Raw genomic sequence first — 20,314 nt, 5'->3', positions numbered from 1 at the left:
AGCCTAGTTTTTTTTTTTTTTTTTTGTCTTTTTTTTCCATTTATTTTTATTAGTTGGAGGCTAATTACTTTACAATATTGTAGTGGTTTTTGCCATACATTGACATGAATCAGCCATGGATTTACATGTGTTCCCCATCCCGGTCCCCCCTCCCACCTCCCTCTCTACCCGATCCCTCTGGGTCTTCCCAGTGCACCAGGCCCGAGCACTTGTCTCATGCATCCAACCTGGGCTGGTGATCTGTTTCACCCTAGATAATATACATGTTTTGATGCTGTTCTCTTGAAATATCCCACCCTCGCCTTCTCCCACAGAGTCCAAAAGTATGTTCTGTACATCTGTGTCTCTTTTTCTGTTTTGCATATAGGGTTATTGTTACCATCTTTCTAAATTCCATATATATGTGTTAGTATACTGTAATGGTCTTTTTCTTTCTGACTTACTTCACTCTGTATAATGGGCTCCAGTTGACCTAGTTTTATGCAGCCTTTTTACTCAGTAAATTAATTCCTACACCTCCCTATCTCCTTCAAAATTATTCTGGCAATTCTGGGACATTTATTTATCATATGAATTTTAAGCCTATCAACTTTCCAAAACACTTCCATTAGGAATTGAATTATTGTTAGTAAAATTTATGTATTCTTGGAGAAGTCACATCTTTATAACACTGTGTCTTCTTAATCATGATCATAGTATATCACTTCATTTACTTTTGTATTTAATAAAGCTTTACACTATTCTTCATTAACATCTACATGTGTTTTACTATATTCATTCCTAGGCACCATAATACTTTTGTTGCTTTTGTAAATGGTATCTTTTTAAAACTAATCTTATTCTAAGTGTTTATTGCTTATATATACAAACCACTGAATTTTTATATTGATCCTATATCCTGAAACCTTATTGAACTCCAAGTATTAATTCTTTCAATTTATAGGTTTTCTTGGATTTTCCATGTTTATAACTATATCATCAGAATGTAACAACTGTGTTTTCTTCTTTCCTGATCCTTAAAAATTGTATTTCTTTTTCCTAACCTGTTTATTGGGGTTGGATTCCCAGTACAGAAATGAATAGAAAGAGAAGAGTGGACATTCCTTCTTGATTCAGACACTAAAGAAAGTGCTACTAAAAGTTCACCAATTCCTGCCCATTTTTGCAGATACTCTTGACTATGTTAAGGAAACTCCTCTCTATTCCTTGTTTGCTAATAATATTTTTTTATTTTAAATTGCTGCTTAAGGCTCTCAGAATTTTTTCTACATAAGGCTTCCGTGGTGGAAGCTTTAGCTGGTAAAGAATCCTCCTGCAATGCAGGAGACCTGGGTTCAATCCCTGGGTTGGGAAGATCCCTTGGAGGAGGGAATGGCTACCCACTCCAGTATTCTGGCCTGGAGAATTCCATTAATTATATGGGGTCTCAAAGAGTCGGACACAACTGAGCGACTTTCACTTCACGTTATTTCATTGATATAACTTTCTTTTCTCTGTTAGCTAATATGCAAATTATTTTAGAGAATTTATTTAGAGAACACACTTCAGTGTTAAATTACCCTCACATTCTTGGAATGAATTCTACTTGATCATGATGCATTTTTTTGCAAACTTTGCTGCCTCAGTTTGCTAACATTTTATTTAAGAATTTTGCATTTATGAGAGTCATCTTCTGTGCTGCTTAAGATATAATTTTCTGAGGTATTTAGTAAATAAGTTAAAATCTTGTAGGATTATGAAAATTCTTCTTTCCCCTTGTAATTCTGTCATTTTTTGCTTTATATATTTGGAGGCCATATTATTAGGTATATATACATTCAGATATTCAGTCTTCCTAACAAATTATACCTTTCATCCTCGTCTTAACACTCCCTCAATTAAGTGGTCTGTCAGCCATTCGACCATATGCATTGTTGAACATGATGAGCCTGTGTGCCAAGCACAGTGCTAGGATTTAGGAAGCATTAGAAATGTGCTCTCTGTTCTCCTGGGGATCATAATCTAGTCGGGAGGCTGAGGTAAGTATTGTGTCCCCTAGTCTTACCAGACTGACTTTAAAAATATTAACTCTAGTAATTCCAGATGAGCCTTGTTCAAAGTGTTCATCCTAATAATTAAATTAAAGGACTTTGCACTTTTTTCAAGAAAATCCATGCTGCCTGAAACTCTAAGGGTTACCGTGTCTGAGTCTCATTTCCATGCGGTTCTTCTCCCCAACACACCTGCCAACTCTGCCCCTCCGGCTCAACACCTGCATACACCCTCATTCAGACTCCATTCACTGTGAACGGAATACCTGTCATTAGAGGTTTCGTGTAAACTGGGTTTTTTCCGAAATTCTTCCAAAATGTTTCCCTTTCCTTCAATCTGGCACTCCTAAATGAGGAGAGGGAAAGGATCACTTTGGAAAAGCTGTTATATTACAGACCCTGCTGTTACTGGCAGAAGAATTGGGGTCAAAGAGCAACGTTCACTCAAGATTTAACTGATAAATCATTAGTAAACCTGTGTGCAAATAAAAACCTCTATAATTATTAACATGACAACAGAATTTCCATGTTTCCTCATTTCTCAATTATCTTTTCAAGAAGAAATTCCAATATTTTCCTAACTGATGAAATATATTCTGTATCTTAAAAGTAATTCACTATGTGGGAACTATAGATGGCAAGTCCCTTGACTGATATCCTGACACTCCTGTTTACCAGTCATGGGGAAGTTCCTCATCTTCTCTGGTCTTATATAAAATGAAGAAAATTACACCTGATCTGCTTAAAGAGAGAACGAAAAGAACCAGAGCAAATGTCTCTTAGCATCCTTTATAATTCAACAATAATTTCTATATAATATTCATTTTACCTCTGCACCTAGAAGATCTTAGAGTGTTATTTTAAATGCCTCCTGCGTCTGAAAACGTAGTCATGTCCAACTCTTTGTGACCCCAAGGACTGTAGCCCACCAGGCACCTCTGCCCACGGGTTTCCCCAGACAAGAATACTGGAGTAGGATTGAATACCCAGGGATCCAACCCGGGTCTCCTGCTTTACAGGCATAGTCTTTCCTGTCTGAGCCACTCCTAGATCTGAAGGGAACCTAATATTTCCTCCTCATCCTAGTTTTCAGATTCAGTGATATCACTGTAGCTATAAAACTCGAAAGACCCAACATTTTGGAAAAGAGTTTTGTGTCATATTAATTTAGTTAAATGACAAGTTGATGTCATCTCACTGGAGTGCATTTAAAATATATATACATTTTGACCTAGAAATTTCTCTTCAGGAATTTGTCCAAAGTAAAAAAAAAAAAAAAAAAAAAAAAAACAGTTATTCTAGTGCACAAAGTTTTATGTCCTAGGATGCTGGAGAAAATATAGCTGGCCATCTATAGGGACTCACTAAGTCAAATATCTGGAGACTTCCAACATGTAAAGGGCTTAGAAGATGTCACTTTCATTTTTACAAGAAGAAACTGAAAACCAATGGCTTTTCTTGAACCCATTGGAGATGTGAGATTGCAGAGAGAAATGTCACTCTGAAATCTAGAAATACAGGCAAGTCTTCAAAGTCACAATCAAGACTTTCTTAATCTGGAGCCACAACTGGTAGAAACACATAACAGTAATGTTGAAAAATTGCTAGAAGCTGAGTGTGGACTAGCATGAGGATGAGAAATTCCCTGTTTGCCAGAGCTTGAGGAGGATGCTTCATTTTCTGGGCATCATCTACAGTACAGGCGCACCACCAGGTTATCAGGGTGAAAGTCCCTTTGGCTGGGGAAAAAGTGAAAATGTTAGTTTCTCAGTCGTGTCTGACTCTTTGCAACCTCGTGGACTGTATCTCACCAGGCTCCTCTGTCCATGGGATTCTCCAGGCAGGAATACTGGAGTGGATTGCCATGACCTTCTCTAGGGGATATTCCTGATCCAGGGATTGAACCCAGGTCTCCCACAGTGCAGGCAGATTCTTTCTATCTGAGCCACCAGGGAAGCCCTTGGCTGGGGAAGGAGAAGAGTAACCATCACGAGATATGCACAGAGACTTCACCTTAACACAGATCTGTTCTCCAGGGCAGACTTTGCCGGAACCCTGTATCAGCCGACAAAGTGTTCCAGCCACCTCTATGCTTCCTACCTCACCTAAGGGAGAAAATAAAGAACATTGTCTAAAGGAGTAAGGGCTTCAAGGAAACAGACTGGGAAAACTGAAGCCAGGGAAGGGAGTAGAGGGCAGTTTTTGGTTTTTTTTTTAGTTTATACTTACTGAAAATTCATAGATAAATACTTGTGACGATCACCCAGTTCAGAGACGTAGGTTCACTAAAAAACTGAATCCAATCATAAGATTTTAGGGCTCCAGTTTCCTAGTGGCTCAGATAGTAAAGAATCTGCTTGCAATGCAGGAGACCAGGGTTTGATCCCTGGGTCAGGAAGATCCGCTGGAGAAGTGAATGGCTACCCATTCTAGTATCCTTTCCTGGAGAGTTCTATGGCCGGGGGATCTTGGAGGGCTACAGCCCGTGTGGTGGTAGAGTCAGACACGACTGAGCAAGAAATGTAATAACAGTAATAATAATAATAATAAGATAATAATAATAATAGCTGAAAGAGCTGCCCTGGCTCTGTTGAAAGAAAATTTCTTAAGGAAGCCCTCAAATCACAGGGGACAAAACAAGGACACTAGAGGAATTTGAATCCTCTGGCACTTATAGCTACAGAAAACAAACACATCCCAGCTTCTACCAGATTAACATAAAACCTCACAGTAAAAACTTATTTACCTCAGGTCCTGTGACCTAATACATCACATCCATCTTTCATTTAAAAGTTTCCAGGGATGCTAAAATGATAAAGGAAAAAAATAATCTGAAGAGACAAATTGAACATCAGAATCAGACTCAACTCTGATGCAAATATTGGAGTTATCAGACAATTATAAAATAATTATGATTAATATGTTCAATGTCCTAATGGGAAAGGAAGACATTATGTAATATCGGATGGGTAAAGGAAGCAGAGAGATATAAACTGCAAGAAAGAATTGAAAGGAAATGCTAGAAATCAAAAATGCATAACAACAACAAACAAAAATTAAAAATGTCTTTGAGTGGCTCATCAGTAGACTGAACACAGCTGAGGAAATGATCAGTGAACTCTGAAGATGGATAAGGGAAATTTCCCAGATTAAAATACAGTGGGGGAGAAAATAACAGAACCTCCAAGAACTTTGGGACAATTTCAAAAGCCGTAACATGTGGATAGTTAAAACACCAGAAGAAGAGAGAACAGGGAAGAAATACTGAAGTAACAATAGCCAAGAATTTTCCAAAATTAAACAAAGCATATCACAGAATACTTCAAAAGAATTAGGAATGATGACTCAGATCTTTATTTTTAACAAAAAGCTATATTGTTGGCTATAAGCAGTTTATGAAAAAAATTGTGTATACACAGGTACACACATGAGAACAAATTTTTTCTGTTTTCACAGAGTGCATATATTGTATTGTGGTAATCAAAATAGATGTTTTTCCTTTTAAATAATGAAGGTACAATGCTCACTGTGAAATTATTCCATGTGCCATGTTCTGCTTCTCCACCCTAGGCAGCCCCAGATGGGTACCTCTCACCTTAATAATCTTTAAACTTAAAGTCCAGGAAAAATTTCAGATCAAAGGAGCTTACAGTCTGCAGTAAGCAAAATAGATCACTGCCCAATGGAGTTGAGGTCACGCGCTAGATTTCAGGAACTCAATGTTTTCTCACCCCAGCCCAACAGTGTGACAGCTTAGGCAGCCTGGGAGAGGTGGCGTTGCCACTGGTCTCACTGACATGGGTCAGTCCCATGGTAGTTGACAAGCCAGACTGGATAATCATCTTCTACAAGCTCCCAAAGCAGAATGGGCTGAGAGCTGGGAACCCACACAAAAGTGGGCAATTTACACTGAATTTAAAACACTTTCTGTGCTTACCTGGTGCCCTCTCCTCTCTCCTCACCTCTCCTCACCTCTCTTACCTCTCCTCACCTCTCTTACCTCTCCTCACCTCTCCTTTTTATTTGGGATAAAAAGGTTGTTTCCCAGATGTTTGTGGAGAACGTGGTCAAACTAGTTGGTCCTCTGTGAAAGGCAACGCAAGACATCTACCCTATATGGCATTTCCCCAACCCCACCCTTCTTGAAGGAGGAGATGGAGAGGATGTGACCACTGGTTGAGCCAAGAGCTGGATCCAGGCACTCAGAGGCTCCTCACCTCCTCCTCTGTCCTTGGCATGTGCGTTCTGCCCATCATTCACACACTGGGAACTGGTCCAAGGATGCAGGCTTGAGAGAGTAACGTGTACATTACTGGGCAGTGTACCTGACTGACCTCACTTAAGGCATCTATATAAAATTTTAAGGGGCTTCCCTGGTGACTATGCTAAAGAATCCACCTGCCAATGCAGGAGACACAGGTTCAATCCCTGTTCTGGGAAGATGCCGCATGCACAGAGCAACTAAACCTGTGCACCATGACTATTGAGCCTGTGCTCTAGAGCCTGAGAACCACAACTACTGAGCTCACTTGCTACAGCTACTGAAGCCTGAGCACCCTAGAGCCTGTGCTCCCCAACAAGAAAAGCCACTGCAATGAGAAGCCTGTGCACCGCAACTAGAGAGTAGCCCCTGCTTGCCGCAACTAGAGGAAAGTCCATGCAGCAACAAAGACCCAGCACAGCCAAACAGAAATTAAATAAATAAACTTATTTTTAAAAATCATTTTGTGATGCCGGTGGGTGGGGTGCAAAGGTCTACTCTCCAAAGACAAGCCTCATAAGTAAGTTCCCTTGCTAATTAAATCTGCCACCTACTGCTGTGGAGTGGCCTGCCTCTTTCTTCTGTCTCTTCTTGCCTTCCGTCAACAGGACTCACTTTCCAAACCAACACCCCTTACCCTCCCAGCTCCAGCGGCCTCTGTCACTCTGCCCACGTAGGCACTGCTCTACAGAGGCACATGGGCACCCACTCCAGAGCTGCTGGATGAGGTCTATTCACAGCAACCTGGATGGATTTGAAAAGCATGGCTCTGAGTAGAAAAAAAAAAGTACACATATTTACATAAATTAAAAACACATTCACCCCGAACAATACACATTTTACAAGAATTTGTTGTTTGGTCACTTAATCATGTCCGACTCTGTGACCGCATGGACTATAGCCCGCCAGGCTCTTCTGTCCATAGGATTCTCCAGACACGAATTCTGGAACGGGTTGCCGTTTCCTTCTCCAGGGGATCTTCCCGACCCAGGGATCAAACTAGGGTCTCCTACATTGCTGGTGGGTTATTTACTGCTGAGTCACTGGGAAGCCCTTTATGGGAGTACATATCAAGAAACAGGTATACATTAAACCCACGGAAGAGTTACTTGTGGAGGATAAGGGTGCAGGAGAGACAGGAGTGACAAATGGGAATTTAAGAAATTAAAGCATAGTAAAAATAAAGCCCCCAACTCCTCAGCTCTCAACTTCTTGCGCTCTTCTGATACCTAAGGCAGCAGTCCAGGGCCTTCCCTAGCTATTCGGTACCCCTCTCCTTTCCCATGAGCCACTCTCTTCCATGAGTCCCTCCTGTCTTCCTTAAGACCCCCAACAGCAACAGCGGTGTCTTTACCTGTTCACTTCATGCGTATCTTCCTTCTCTCTCCTTTTCAGTTTTCCTTTCTCAGTCTCTGACCCTTGCAACTATATCCTGACCCTTCTCCCACACCCATCATCACCCTTCGGCAGAGAAACGTTCATCCAATGAGACCCTCATGGGACACAAAACTAACAAAATGGTCCAGGAGAACCAGAGGGGTAGGATGCTGTGGGAGGTGGGAGGGAGGTTCCAGATGGAGGGGACATATGTGTACCTATGGCTGATTCACGTTGATGTATGGCAGAAACCAATACGATATTGTAAAGAGATTATCCTTCAATTAAAAAACATCCAGAAGACTCTCGCTTTGCCTACCTGCCTTCTCTTTCCTCTCTTCCTCCCTCTCTCCTTTCTTCTCCCTCTTTCCTTTGCCCTTTCTCTCCCTTTGAGGCACTGTTGCTCTCCACGGAAGCTCGGCGGCCCCCGGAAGTGAAGGCAGTAACCCCTCCATGACTCCCCTCTGGAGCTCCTCCCCTTCCTTCCAGATCTCAAAGTCCAGCTGGTCAGTGCACCGTGGAGTCCTTGCTCCGACCTGCTTCTGTGGGGACTTGCTTCCTGACTGGGAGAGATGACTCGAGCCTGGAGACATTTGCTGAAAGCTTTGCACCTGAAGACCTTATCTCGCTGGACCCCCAAGACGTGCTCTTCCCTGAGTGGTGAGTGGAAACCAGGGGGATGTGGGTCACTGGAAGAGGTCAGTGAGAGGGGAAGGGCTGAGTTCTGGAGCTTGTTGCCTGGAATCCTGGAATTCCAGACCGATCATCTAAGGCCTGTGGGCTAGACATCACCTTGTCAGACCCCGTGCCCCCTTCTCATGTCCAATATTTTGTAATGCAAACTTTCATCCCAAAATGAAATTCATGGGTAATAAAATCAGACTAGACACAATTTCAAACTAAAAATATCTGCAGAAACATAAAGAAGAAATAAAAGAAAGCAATTCAAATAATGAAGTGTTAACTCTAGTATACAGATGCTTGAGGATAGCTACTTTAAAGACATAAAGCATCCTCACAAATTTCTGCCATGCCCCTAGGAGGTGGTACCCCCGACCTCAATTACTAACAAGGAAACTGAACCTCAGATAAGTGCAGTCATTTACCCAAAGCCACCTGAGCCAGGATTAGACTTTGAGCCTCTTCTTCTAAGCAGACTCTCCTTTTTCTCCAGCAGGAACAGACCTAGGGTGGCCAGGTCTGGTGGCAGCTTCATGTTTATATATATATATATATATATATATATATATTTATATATATATATATATTTCCTATGTGTTCCTGATTTTCACATATATCTTGTTTCATGGGAGCCCACTACCTTCTCACTAATCTCCCTGATGAAACATGAGCATAAGCAGGCATCATATATCTCTTTGATGAGACATAGCAAGACCCCATGCCCCACAGGCCCTGAACAAAGGGGACCCTTTTCCATTGCCCCATGATGATCAATTTTATCTTCATTTTCTGCACATCTTTCCTTTTCCTCTCTCCTGCCTTCCTCTTCCATCTGCTTTCTTCCCCCTCAACAGCCGTGATTCTTTGAAATTTAATATATATCTTGTGCTCTCATCTTCAACCAAGCTTCTTAGGGAGTACTATTATCCCATTTCACAGATGAGACAGAAGGATAAAGGATCATTTAAAAATTTGATCAAAGGCAGAAATGTAGACATGACAACTTGAGATTCAAAGCCAGGCCTGTCTGACTCCAAAGTCAGAGTGATTCCACCAAGCCCTTTCTAAACCACTCTTCTTCCAGTCCTGTTTGGATTTCTCTTTTCCCTCAGTCATCGGTCTTTTGCCAGAATATTATTTAACTCCAACATTTTCTGAGAAGGAGCTAGAATTATGCCTAGAGTCTCATGCTCGGTAAAGAGGACGCTATCCTAAAAGTGCCGGTTGTTGACAAAGCAAGAGAACATAGTGTCTCTGCTGGCCCTTCCGCTTTCCTACTCCAGCCCTGAGGGTTGTGGAGCTGGGCTGGGGGTGGGACCAGGTGAGGCTCGGTGCCTAGAGATCTTGATCAACTCACCGGGGACTCTTCCCCCAAGGGCACTGCGGGGGAGAAGTCATCTTACAAAAACCCACAACTCGTAGACATGGGTGTCCTACTCTACCTGGCTTTTCAAAAAAGTTTGGTGCTTGACTTCCACTTTCTTACCTACTAGTCTCAAATACCTGCCTGCTTGTTTGTTCATCCAAGCACACACTCATTGAACACACCCTTCTTATGGACCTGCTGGGTTCTACAAATAGACATTTAGTCAATAAGTAATTGAGCACTTACCATGTCTCTGTGCTTAAACCAAGCCACAGTGAGCAAAACAAAACCTTAGCCCTTATGTGTCTCAATGGGGGAGACTGAGGATAAACAGAAAAATGCATAAATATATTTTTAAAATATCCAGTAGAGATATGGGCTATAAATTATGGTGAGGGGATAGAAAAATAAAATGGGGGGAGGGCGAGACAGGGTCCATGTTAGGTAGGAAGATCACCTGGTGTAAGTATTGCCAGATATGCAAAAAAAAGAAGTGTCACAATCCTTATGTAACACCTACATGTATATTGTGTGATATATGTGTGCACACAATATTCAGCCCTGCCTCTGTTTGACAGGCACAATCACATTAGGCTAACTATATCCACAAAGTTACAGAAGCAATTTGTTTTTTTGATGAAAGAATATAGAAAATATCTTAGCTGTGCCTTCTTTTTTCACTAATTAGCTAAATTGGCACTCATGGTAAAGAATTCACTTGCCAGTGCAGGAGATGCAGGAGACTCAGGTTCAATCCCTGGATCGGGAAGATCCCCTGGAGGAGGAAATGGCAACCCACTCCAGCATTCTTGCCTGGAGAATCCCATGAACAGAGAAGCCTGGTGAGCTACAATCCATGGGGTCACAAAGAGTCCAACACAACTGAGCACACACATACACACACAAAAGATTATTGAATGTATAACATGTTCAGGCAGGTGGGTATACACTCAAACATACCATTTGCTACTATCTGCCTTCTCTCCCACAAGGAGGGGTGCATAAAAGAGCAAATTAATTGCAAATAACACCCATTTCCAGCTGAGAAACTTCCCAAGCCTCCTGCAAAGCCTTTCCTAAGAAAAACATTCAAATAAGCCTAAAAGTAGGTGTTCCACCTGCACCACCAGACCATCCTCTCTGCCATCTGTAGACTGATCTAAGCCCAACAGAAGGCTAGGAGAGGCTCAGACTAGGCTTACTCCCAGAAGTGCCAAAAGGAAGGACAAGAGTCACCAGCCTCAGAACCAGGCAGAGCTCTTGCTAGTGAACAAAGTCAACTGGCCCTGGTTCACTTTAAGCAAAAGAACATTTATTGGAAGGATATGGAGGGAAGGTGGGAGGTGTTTGTAAGAATCAACAGGATGGTGAGGGGTGGCTCAAAACTGCAAACACCTCACTTTTAATCATGTCCTCAGCTCTAAGGTGAGTGATAATATCTTCCTTTCTGAACCCATTGGCTATGCCAAGTATCAAATGAGACACCCAAAGTGACAAGTTTTTTTTGTTTTGGTTTGGTTTTGAACTTTTAATTAAATATATTTATTTTGGTTTATGTTTTTTTATTGGAGTATAGTTGCTTTACAATATCATGTTAGTTTCTGCTGTACAGCAAAGTGGATCAATGATACATGTACATATATCCCCTCTTTTTTGGATTTCATTCACATTTAGGTCACCACAGAGCACCGAGTACAATTCCCTGCACCATACAGTAGGTTCTCATTAGTTTTCTGCTTTATACATAAGAGTGTGTATATGTCAATCCCAATCTCCCAATCCGTTCCCCCTCTCGACAACTTTTTTTAAAGTGTCTTAATATGCTATGCAGAAATAAGGTATCATTAGCACTTTAATAAATTTCTTTAATGTTCTACCAAGTATGCGCACTGTATATTTTCAAATGTTTTATAACCTTTTTTTCATTTGAAAGAGTCACAAGCTCTTGATAAATTTCCACTCTGTGTTGAAACCTGGTTGAGAATATTAGAAAACTTTTTATCATTACAAAGAGAATTTCCCCTAGAATTTTCACCTGGAAATCCCCATGTGTACACACACAATTTCCAGGAGTCTCAGAGAAATTTTGTTAAACTTCAAATCTATGGCATCCTCAAAACACAGGTTATTTTGAATAGAGAATGCAGGCAATTAACAATGTATTTAGGTTTTTTTCTAGTAAATAATGAAAACTGAAGCATTTTGCTTCTTTTTGTCCATCAATTATTGTATTTTCTATTTTTGTTGAGTTTGGGTTGTTTAGTGAGAGAGATTTTCAGCTGTTTTAAGATGTTATCTACATTTCTTTCTTTTTCGTTAAAGTACAATCAGATTAGTTTCATGTATACAAATAATGATTCAATATTTTTATAAACTATATTCTATTTAAATAATTATAACATATCAGCTATATGCCCTGTGCTATACAATATATTCTTACGCGTTATTTTATACATAGTAGTTATACCTTTTAATTTCTTACCCATGTCTTGCCCCTCCCCCCATCCTTCTCACCACTGGTAACCATTGGTTTGTTCTCTATATCTGTGAGTTGGTTTCTTTTTTGTTACTAATATGGTTATTCACTTGTTTTATTTTTTGGATTCCACATATAAATGTGAGTAGACTTATTTTACTGTTGACATTATTTTTCCTACTTGATAACTAATCTTTCTTCCTTTCCTCTTCCTTTCTGAGAGCAGAATTTTATGAATTTCATTTTGAGCCCTCATTTCACCATCATATTGCTATGAATTTGGTGAATAAACAAATTGAATATACCTACCTTGACCACTTAAAATTCGAGTTTTTCTTTATCAAATTTTTCCAACTCTCCTTATTTCCTCTCCAGACCACTTTCATAATTTACTCTAACTTTGGAGTCAAGAGACCTTTCAGTTTCCTCAATGGGTAACTTCAATTTTACAGGTAGGAAAATGAGACTGCAGGGAAGAGAATTTGAATTCTTAGAAACACTCAGAATTTTTTTTCCCCATCTCAGAAGAGTAACTAATGTAGAGAGACACAATGAAAAGCTTTTCAAAGGGTGAAATTCTCAGAAAACTTAGTTTTATTTTTGGGTCATTTCTATGTATGGATAGCCAAAGCCATAAAGTAAGAGCAAATTAATGACATTCATGATTATTTAGAGCAGAAAAGTGAATGAACTCTTTCATGAAAGAAAGAAAACATATTCAGAGTCATTACTTTCCAGCTCATTTAAAAGCACAATTGTTCATTCTGTTCCTCAAGATGGTGACTCCATAGCCACACAAAACTCCAACATTACATCCATGGTTTCAAAGTTTCATGCTGAACAAGAGAAATCATTTGCCAAGCTCTCCCCATCTATAAAATTACCTCTGTACTGACCTTGAACCTCAAAATTAGCAGCATTCTTTTCCAAGAATACTTAAGTTTCTAGACATCTCTTTCAGCTTCAGTGTTCTCTGATTCTATTATTCCATCCCCTGCTATAGAGAGGGATCAAAATCTGTGATGGAAGAGGAGGGTGGAGGTGGCCAGTGAATGAGCAAAATGGTACCAGGCTGGGAGTCAGAAACACAAAGTTTTGTTCTTCCTCTGTAGTTAACTGGCTTGGTGATCTTAAATTAATTCACCACTTTATAAGTTGGCTTCTACACCTATAAAATGAGCATCTTGACCAAAAGCAAAAAACAAACAAAAAAACCTAAGCTTCCTTCTCACTCCAAATATTTAATGATTCCTCTGGCTCCAGTTTATCTTGTGTTTGTCCTGGTCTTGTGTTTTCATGGACTCTGAGTTGTGTTTTACAAGAAGGTTTTGTCTTCTAGGTCTCCTTGCATGTACATATTATTAGTCCATGGCCCCTTTTTCGTCCTCCCCAACAACAGTCAACAGCCATTCATTCCTTGTTTATTGAGAGCCAACGCAGTACCAGAAACTGGGATTGGCCCTGGGATTCAGGGACCAGGCAGCTTAGAAAGCACCTCCATTAACAAAAAGGATGTACTCCATCCAGCAACCCCCGGGCCCTGAGGGAAGTTTGAGCTGAACAGAGAATTGACGTCCTTACAGCATGGCGGCAGAGGGAGGAGCCTCCCAAGTTAGTGAGGGACCAAGGCGGGAGAAACTATGACTTTTCCCAGTAACTTCCATCCTTCCCTCAGATTCAAGAGGAACTCTTTTTTTCTCCAGAAAATTCATTATTTTTTATTTTTAGTTTTATTGAGGTATAGTTGATTTACAATCTTGTGTTCATTTCTGCTATACAGCAAGTGATTCAGTTATACATACATACATATGCATTCTTTTTCATATTCTTTCCCACTATGATTTATCATAGGATATTAAATACAGTTCCTTGTACTATACAGTAGGACCTTGTTGTTTAAGAAAATTCATTATTGGGAATTCCCTGGCTAGGCAGTGGTTAGAACTCTGCCTTTTCACTGCTAAGGGCCTGGGGTCAATTCCTGGTCAGGGAAATAAGAGATCCTGCAAACCTCAATGCATGGCCAAAAAAAGAAAAAATTAATTATTAAGATACCTCAGTCTGTGGCCTGTTCAGGTGTCTGGACACTGGCCTGGTGACATTGGAGGCCAGAAAACTCCATCCTCTGATCATGCTCAGCACCTCCACTTTGGGGTTTTTTTGTTTTCTTTTGCTATTTATTTATTTTATTGGAATATAATTACTTTACAGTGTTGCATTAATTTCTGCTGGACAATGAAGTAAATCAATTACATGTAGGCATTTGTAACTGAGATGCACCCAAGCAGAACGCCCATCACCTCACCTCTTTCCCTACCTCCAGTTACCTTCCCCCACATCTAAGATCACCCTGCTTTCCCATAAGTACCCCAATCCCTTCACCTTTGGGGAGGCAGTTCTGAGACTGGTCCTCAATTCTCTTTGCCTGGCTGCCTTGTAATAAAGTCTTTCTGAGCTGTTAAAATAAAAAAAGAAAAAAGATACCTCAGTTTGAAACCCAAACTAAAATTTAAATGACTTTCTCAAAACTAAGAAATAAAATTGCCCTCAGGACTTTGACTTGGGTGACGATGGGTCATTTTTACGAACAGGCCTGTGTGATGCTTAGTTGAGGACACTAACCATTCCGCTTTCAGCTGGTGCTTTCTGGACATCTGTGACCAGGCGCGGTCTTCACACAAAGCCCAGCATGCCGCCATGTGACTTCACACCCGAAAGATACCAGGTAAGCACCGAGGTTTTAGGAGAACTCCGGTGAGGGGGTTCTTCTAGGGAGGGCTAAGGTAACTGTTTCCTCAAGAAAGACCCACAAGACGGCCCTGCCTGCCACTGAGCCATCTCAGATATCACAGCCTTCAAGTCAGTGGGAGCCTCCGAACTCTCTTACTCCCTCAGCGGTATTGTATGAAGTGTGTGTGAGAGAGAGAGAGGCGGGGTGGGGGCAGACATGGGAGACAAAGCAGAGGGAGACAGAGAGTGTAAGGAAGCGACTGTGCGTGACCACACAGGTATCCCAGGGATACAGGTATACGTGTACACACATGAAGAAATACATAGACCACACGAGTGATGGCACACATTTCATTCCACCTCATCTGTCAATGCCTGCTCTGACCTTCCTGAGTCCGCCCCCGGAAGTGTCAAGTTCTCATTTTGCAGTCACTCAATAAATATTGCACTCGTTCTCTCTCCTTTCCTCTCTTTCTCTCTCACTTTTTTTCTCTCTCTCTCCAACCCCCCCTTCATTCTACATGACATTCATAAGTTAGAAACTGTAGAATTGATAAAGTCACGGAGAAGAGAACGATAGGGCGGAAGCTTTATAATTAAAGTCCTGAACACTACAAGCACTCCATTTTTCTATTCTCAAAAAAAAAAAAAATAATTAGAGAAAAAAACATGATACTTCAGACTTTTATTTCAGTCTCTTTTTTCACAGCTAAAATCAACTAAAAGCCAAGGCTTTCTATGGAGAGGTAGAAAATTCCAGCCTCCTTCTTCATGTTTGATGTAGAAAAGGATCAAAGGGTCACATGAATAATTTCCTCCACTTGAGAGGAAGGCTCTGGGTGTGTCTTGCAAGGAGGTCCCTGGGCAAATAACCGCCCTGGTAAGCGAGGTTGGTGGGGAGACCAGGTGCTGTGTGGACCTGCTGTTGATCTGTAAGCAATGTGGGAATAAGGAAGATGCTAAGCACTTAACTCTTGTCTCCTTACAGTCCCTGGCCTATAGCCGAGTCCTGGAGATCCATAAGCAACATCTCTCTCCTGTGCTCACAGCCTATTTCCCGGAGCCCCTGTTGCTCCACCAGGGACACATGGAGTGGCTCTTTGATCATGAGGGAAACAGATACCTGGATTTCTTTTCTGGGATTGTCACTGTCAGTGTTGGTCACTGCCACCCGTGAGTATCCTTAAAATTTCTGGATTTTTCACTCCGAGAGAATATATGGGAAACAGGCTGACGATCATGTGAGTGACTCAGAACCTTGATGAAAAGCTCTCTCTCTTTAGGCATGGCAGTTTGTGGCTAATGTGCTCCTTCCTATTTTCTAGCTAACAAAACAACAACAACAAAAAATCTTTGCACCATGCTTTGCCTTTTCTTAACAATGCAAGATTTTGTCATCCTCATGGTACATGCAACAGGATGTGTACCATGTGATTGGGGTATGGCTATGTGTGTGTTTCTCCTCAATAGTAGCTACAGCTTTTCAAAGAGAGGGCATGCACTGAGGAAAGGGCAGTGAAAGTAAAAGTGTGAGTCACTCAGTCGTGTCGGACTCTGTACAACCGCTTGGACTATAGCCCGCCAGGTTTCTCTGTCCATCGAATTCTCCAGGCAAGAATACTGGAGTGGGTAGCCATTCCCTTCTGCAAGAGATCTTCCCAACCCAGGGATTGAACCTGGGTCTCCTGCATCACAGGCAAATTCTTTACCACTGAGCCACCAAGGAAGCCCAGAGAAGGAGGGCAGAAGAGGAGAAGGCAGAGAAGAAGGCAATTCCCCGTATTCTCAGAGTACACAGGGCAGGTGTGGGGGGGATAAGAGATGATGAGAGATGAGAAATCACTTCTAATCCAGCTCTTCTTTATCAACTTTATGCAATGGAGGAGGAAAGAAAGGATGATAAGAAGACGATGTAACCAGAGCTGAAAATTTACACCAGAAATGGATGACTGCGTTAATCTTGAGATTTTCTGTGATTTTGATCATCAGCCTACACGCGGATGCCCTGGGCAGGTCCCTCTGTGGGACTTTTTGTTTGAGTGCAGCCATCTCATTTTAAGATTTATTCTGGCTTGCCTTTAATAATCTGATCAATAAAACTCATAGTACATAGGGCAAAAATAAAGCAGCAAGTCTAAACAAGGTGTGGGCCCTTCTGTGCAAGAGAGGGTGAAAGGTCTTTTCCATGAGCACCTGTCAGGCCATGAGGAGGGAGTTATACTCCCAGGTCCAGCCCTCACCTGTTCCTCCCTCAGCTGCTGCATCTTCAGGAGGAACTAGTCCCAAACGAAGGGCTTCCCAGGTGGTGCTAGTGGTAAAGAACCCGTCTGCCAATGCAGGAAATGAAACAGACGCAGGTTCGATCCCTGGGTCAGAAAGATCCCCTGAAGAAGGAAATGACAACCCACTCCAGTCTTCTTGCCTGCAGAATCCCATGGATGGAGGAGCCTGGTGGGCTGTGGTCCATAGAGTCGCAAAGAGTCAGACATGACTGAAGCAACATGGGACATACACACAGTCTCATACCACGTTCTGAGGAGTGTGAAAAATAAATTTCGGATACAGTTTAAAACGTAAACATGCATGAAAGAAGTAAAGAACAAATGAAGTAGAGAACATTTTAAACAGTCACATTGAATCCTCCCAATTACATGCAACATGGTGTCTGTGAATGAACTCCTCCCACTGGCTCTCAAGACCTTGATGCTTCTCCTGGTTGCCCCCTGCCCATTCACCTCGTCCCTCTGATCTCCTGACTCTGGGTGTTTCAGGCTCTTTCCTGAGCCCTCCCCTCTTCTCTCTATACTCCCTTCTCTTGTTATTTACCCCATAGAGTTGGTCTCACCCCATCTCCCCACCTCTTCCCACTTAGTTGCTACATTTCAGCAGCCTCACCCAACTGTTCAGCCTCAGCTCCTCACCAAGCTATGATAACATGTCTAAGACACCCAACGTGGGCAGTAAGATGCCCTCAACCTCCAGGATACCCCCTGCCCGTGATACTCCACCATCAGTTGAAAATCGACATTACCAAGACTAAATCCACTGTGCTTCCCACAAAACTGTTTCTAGTCACATATTCATTTATTCAAGGAGCACATATGAGCCACCTCCTCTGGGTAAGTCCTTGCTAGGAGCTGGGTAGTTAAGACTGGTTGTGTTTCTCAACCAACCCTGGGGTTTCCCCCAGTATCAAAGGCAAGAATACCAAAATCATCTTGGACTCTTTTCTGCCTTTCACTCTATATAACCAACCTGATACCAAGATCTAGTTTCCCTCCACTGAAATGCCTTTCCCTACAGGCCCCTCTCAGGAATTCCCAGTGCCCTGGTTCTGCTCCCCCCACACATGGAAGGCTACCATGCCTTCCACGTAACTGGCCTCACCAGTTCCAGTCTTCCCTCCTACCTTCATGTGACTCTCAGATTTATTCTGCTAAATAATGCTTTTGTCAAGTGTCTCTTCCACTTAAGAGTTTATTAGTAATCCACAATTTTCTGAAGTGAGTTCTGTGGGACACTGATCACAGGAGAGGTTCATTGTTAAATGGTTCTATTAGAAAATAAGGTTGGGAAACACTTTAAACTCCATCTCCCTCCTGGGGAGACACAGGGCACATTAGCCTATTAAAGGTACCGATAAGTCCTGCAGTAAAGAATTTGATCTGGTATTCCTCAAAATTGTTTAATCCCTGAACTGATTTTTTTTTTTTGTGTGTGTATCAATTATTGATAACAGACTTCAGCAGTTTCTCTTCTTTGGATCAAGTTCAAACACCTTGGCCTATCTTTTCAAGGCATTCCAAGTCAGGGCTCACATATTTATATACTTTTAGTTCCTACTATCCCTCAACCTGAGACTGGATCCTTCACAAAATGTGATAACGGAATGTTCATCAACACCAACCACTACTAAGACCCAAATCTTGGAATCTTCTTTAAAGGAAAAGTTGTTGATCTTATAAACATGTGTTTGATTGAGCTATAATTCCTTAGAATAAAATGGAAAGACACCCAGACTTACATGTAGTCTTCTCTATTTTCCAAACTCTTTAAAGCGTAGTTAATAAGAAAATATAGTTAGAAGAGATTATAACTTCAAAATTCCTTCTTCTCTAGGAATTTATCTTTTAAAATCCTCAGCAGTCAATCATTTAGTCTGCTTTTGAACACTTCTCTTGGTCAGGAATTCATTACCTTTTGAGGCAATACATTCCATTACCAGATACCTCTGGCAGCTAAAGAAGCTCTTCTTGTGTTTGGATGAAATCTGCCTCCTGAAGCTCTTTGATAAATACCCATAGGTGTGAATTCGATGGTCAGTGTTGTGTGGGGAGGGACATGCCAGTGGCAGTGTGGATAACTCTGCTCTTCTGTTTATCCAGGAAAGTAAACGCAGCTGCGCAAAGGCAGCTGGGCCGCCTGTGGCATACAAGTTCCGTCTTCTTCCACCCTCTGATCCACGAGTATGCAGAGAAGCTTTCAGCACTTCTTCCTGAGCCTCTGAAGGTCTGATGCTCATAACTCAAAGGGACAGGATCTGCTGATCCCAGGGAAGCCAGACGGGGAAATGAGAGTGTGGGCGGGGAACCTGGTCTGTGCACTGAACATTTAAAGTGAGTGAACATTAACTGAACATTAAAGTGAATGCACTAGTAGCCATGCCTGAGCACTCAAGGAGAAGAAAGAAATCGCTGAATTGCTGCTAAAACCAGCTGACAGTCACTTCATCAGCTCCAAGTGGCTGCCTCTCCTTGACCATTCTCCTTACCATATTTTTGCAGACATCACTTAAGGGGTGCCCCAGCCTTCCTGACATTGTCCTCTGTGTTACTCAGGAAGTTTTCATCTCTTGGCTCCACAGTCCCTCTGCCAAGTCACTGGCATTTCTTCTTTAACAAAGAGTGAAGCCATTTTTTTTAGAAAATTAATATACCATTAAATTCATTTGGTCTGAGATGCACTTTGATATTTTTGCTAAATGGGATATTTTTCTGCATCTGAAGATTGAATTTTTTTAACTGGATTGAGAAGTTAAAATGTTGGCCAAAATTTGCATTTCGGGATTCAGTGAGTTAATATCTACATAAAACAGTGCACTGTACCTGGTGTCAGCTATGAGTATTATTTTACCATATTATCTAAGTACCCTATTTCCTATACGATCTACAAGAGATGAAGAAATCTGAAATAGCTGTAACCTAAGTTCAGGGCAGGACTCCAAACTCTTGGTTACCTCAGTCAGGAACCCCAACATTGGATCCAGTGAATTTGGACGGTGTTGTGTGCTTGTGCGTGCTCAGTTGTGTCTGACTTTTTGCGACCTCATGGACTGCAGCCCACCAGGCTCCTCTGTCCAAGGAATTTTCCAGGCAAGAATATTGGAATGGGTT

General features: G+C 41.6%; 1 protein-coding gene across 4 annotated transcripts in view; it reads left to right on the top strand.

Moving 5' to 3' along the window:
* The first annotated feature begins 8,151 nt into the window (after positions 1-8,151).
* AGXT2 (alanine--glyoxylate aminotransferase 2) overlaps positions 8,152-20,314 on the top strand; it is a 41,081-nt gene continuing 28,918 nt past the window's right edge. For 2 of the 4 annotated variants that reach the window (XM_070476564.1, XM_070476563.1), the window contains exons 1-4: positions 8,153-8,328; positions 14,828-14,916; positions 15,910-16,094; positions 19,307-19,430. In XM_070476564.1, coding sequence (XP_070332665.1) covers positions 8,241-8,328; positions 14,828-14,916; positions 15,910-16,094; positions 19,307-19,430 — 486 coding nt within the window. In that variant the 5' untranslated portion in view covers positions 8,153-8,240. Of the gene's footprint in view, positions 8,329-14,827; positions 14,917-15,909; positions 16,095-19,306; positions 19,431-20,314 lie in introns of all 4 variants that reach the window. The other 2 variants (XM_020891524.2, XM_020891522.2) reach the window with 2 other exon arrangements.

Source organism: Odocoileus virginianus, chromosome 14, assembly GCF_023699985.2.
Source record: "Odocoileus virginianus isolate 20LAN1187 ecotype Illinois chromosome 14, Ovbor_1.2, whole genome shotgun sequence".
In the NCBI taxonomy this organism is placed as follows: domain Eukaryota; kingdom Metazoa; phylum Chordata; class Mammalia; order Artiodactyla; family Cervidae; genus Odocoileus; species Odocoileus virginianus.
The sequence above is the reverse complement of the archived record's forward strand: the minus strand, read 5'-3'. Positions and strand labels throughout refer to the sequence as shown.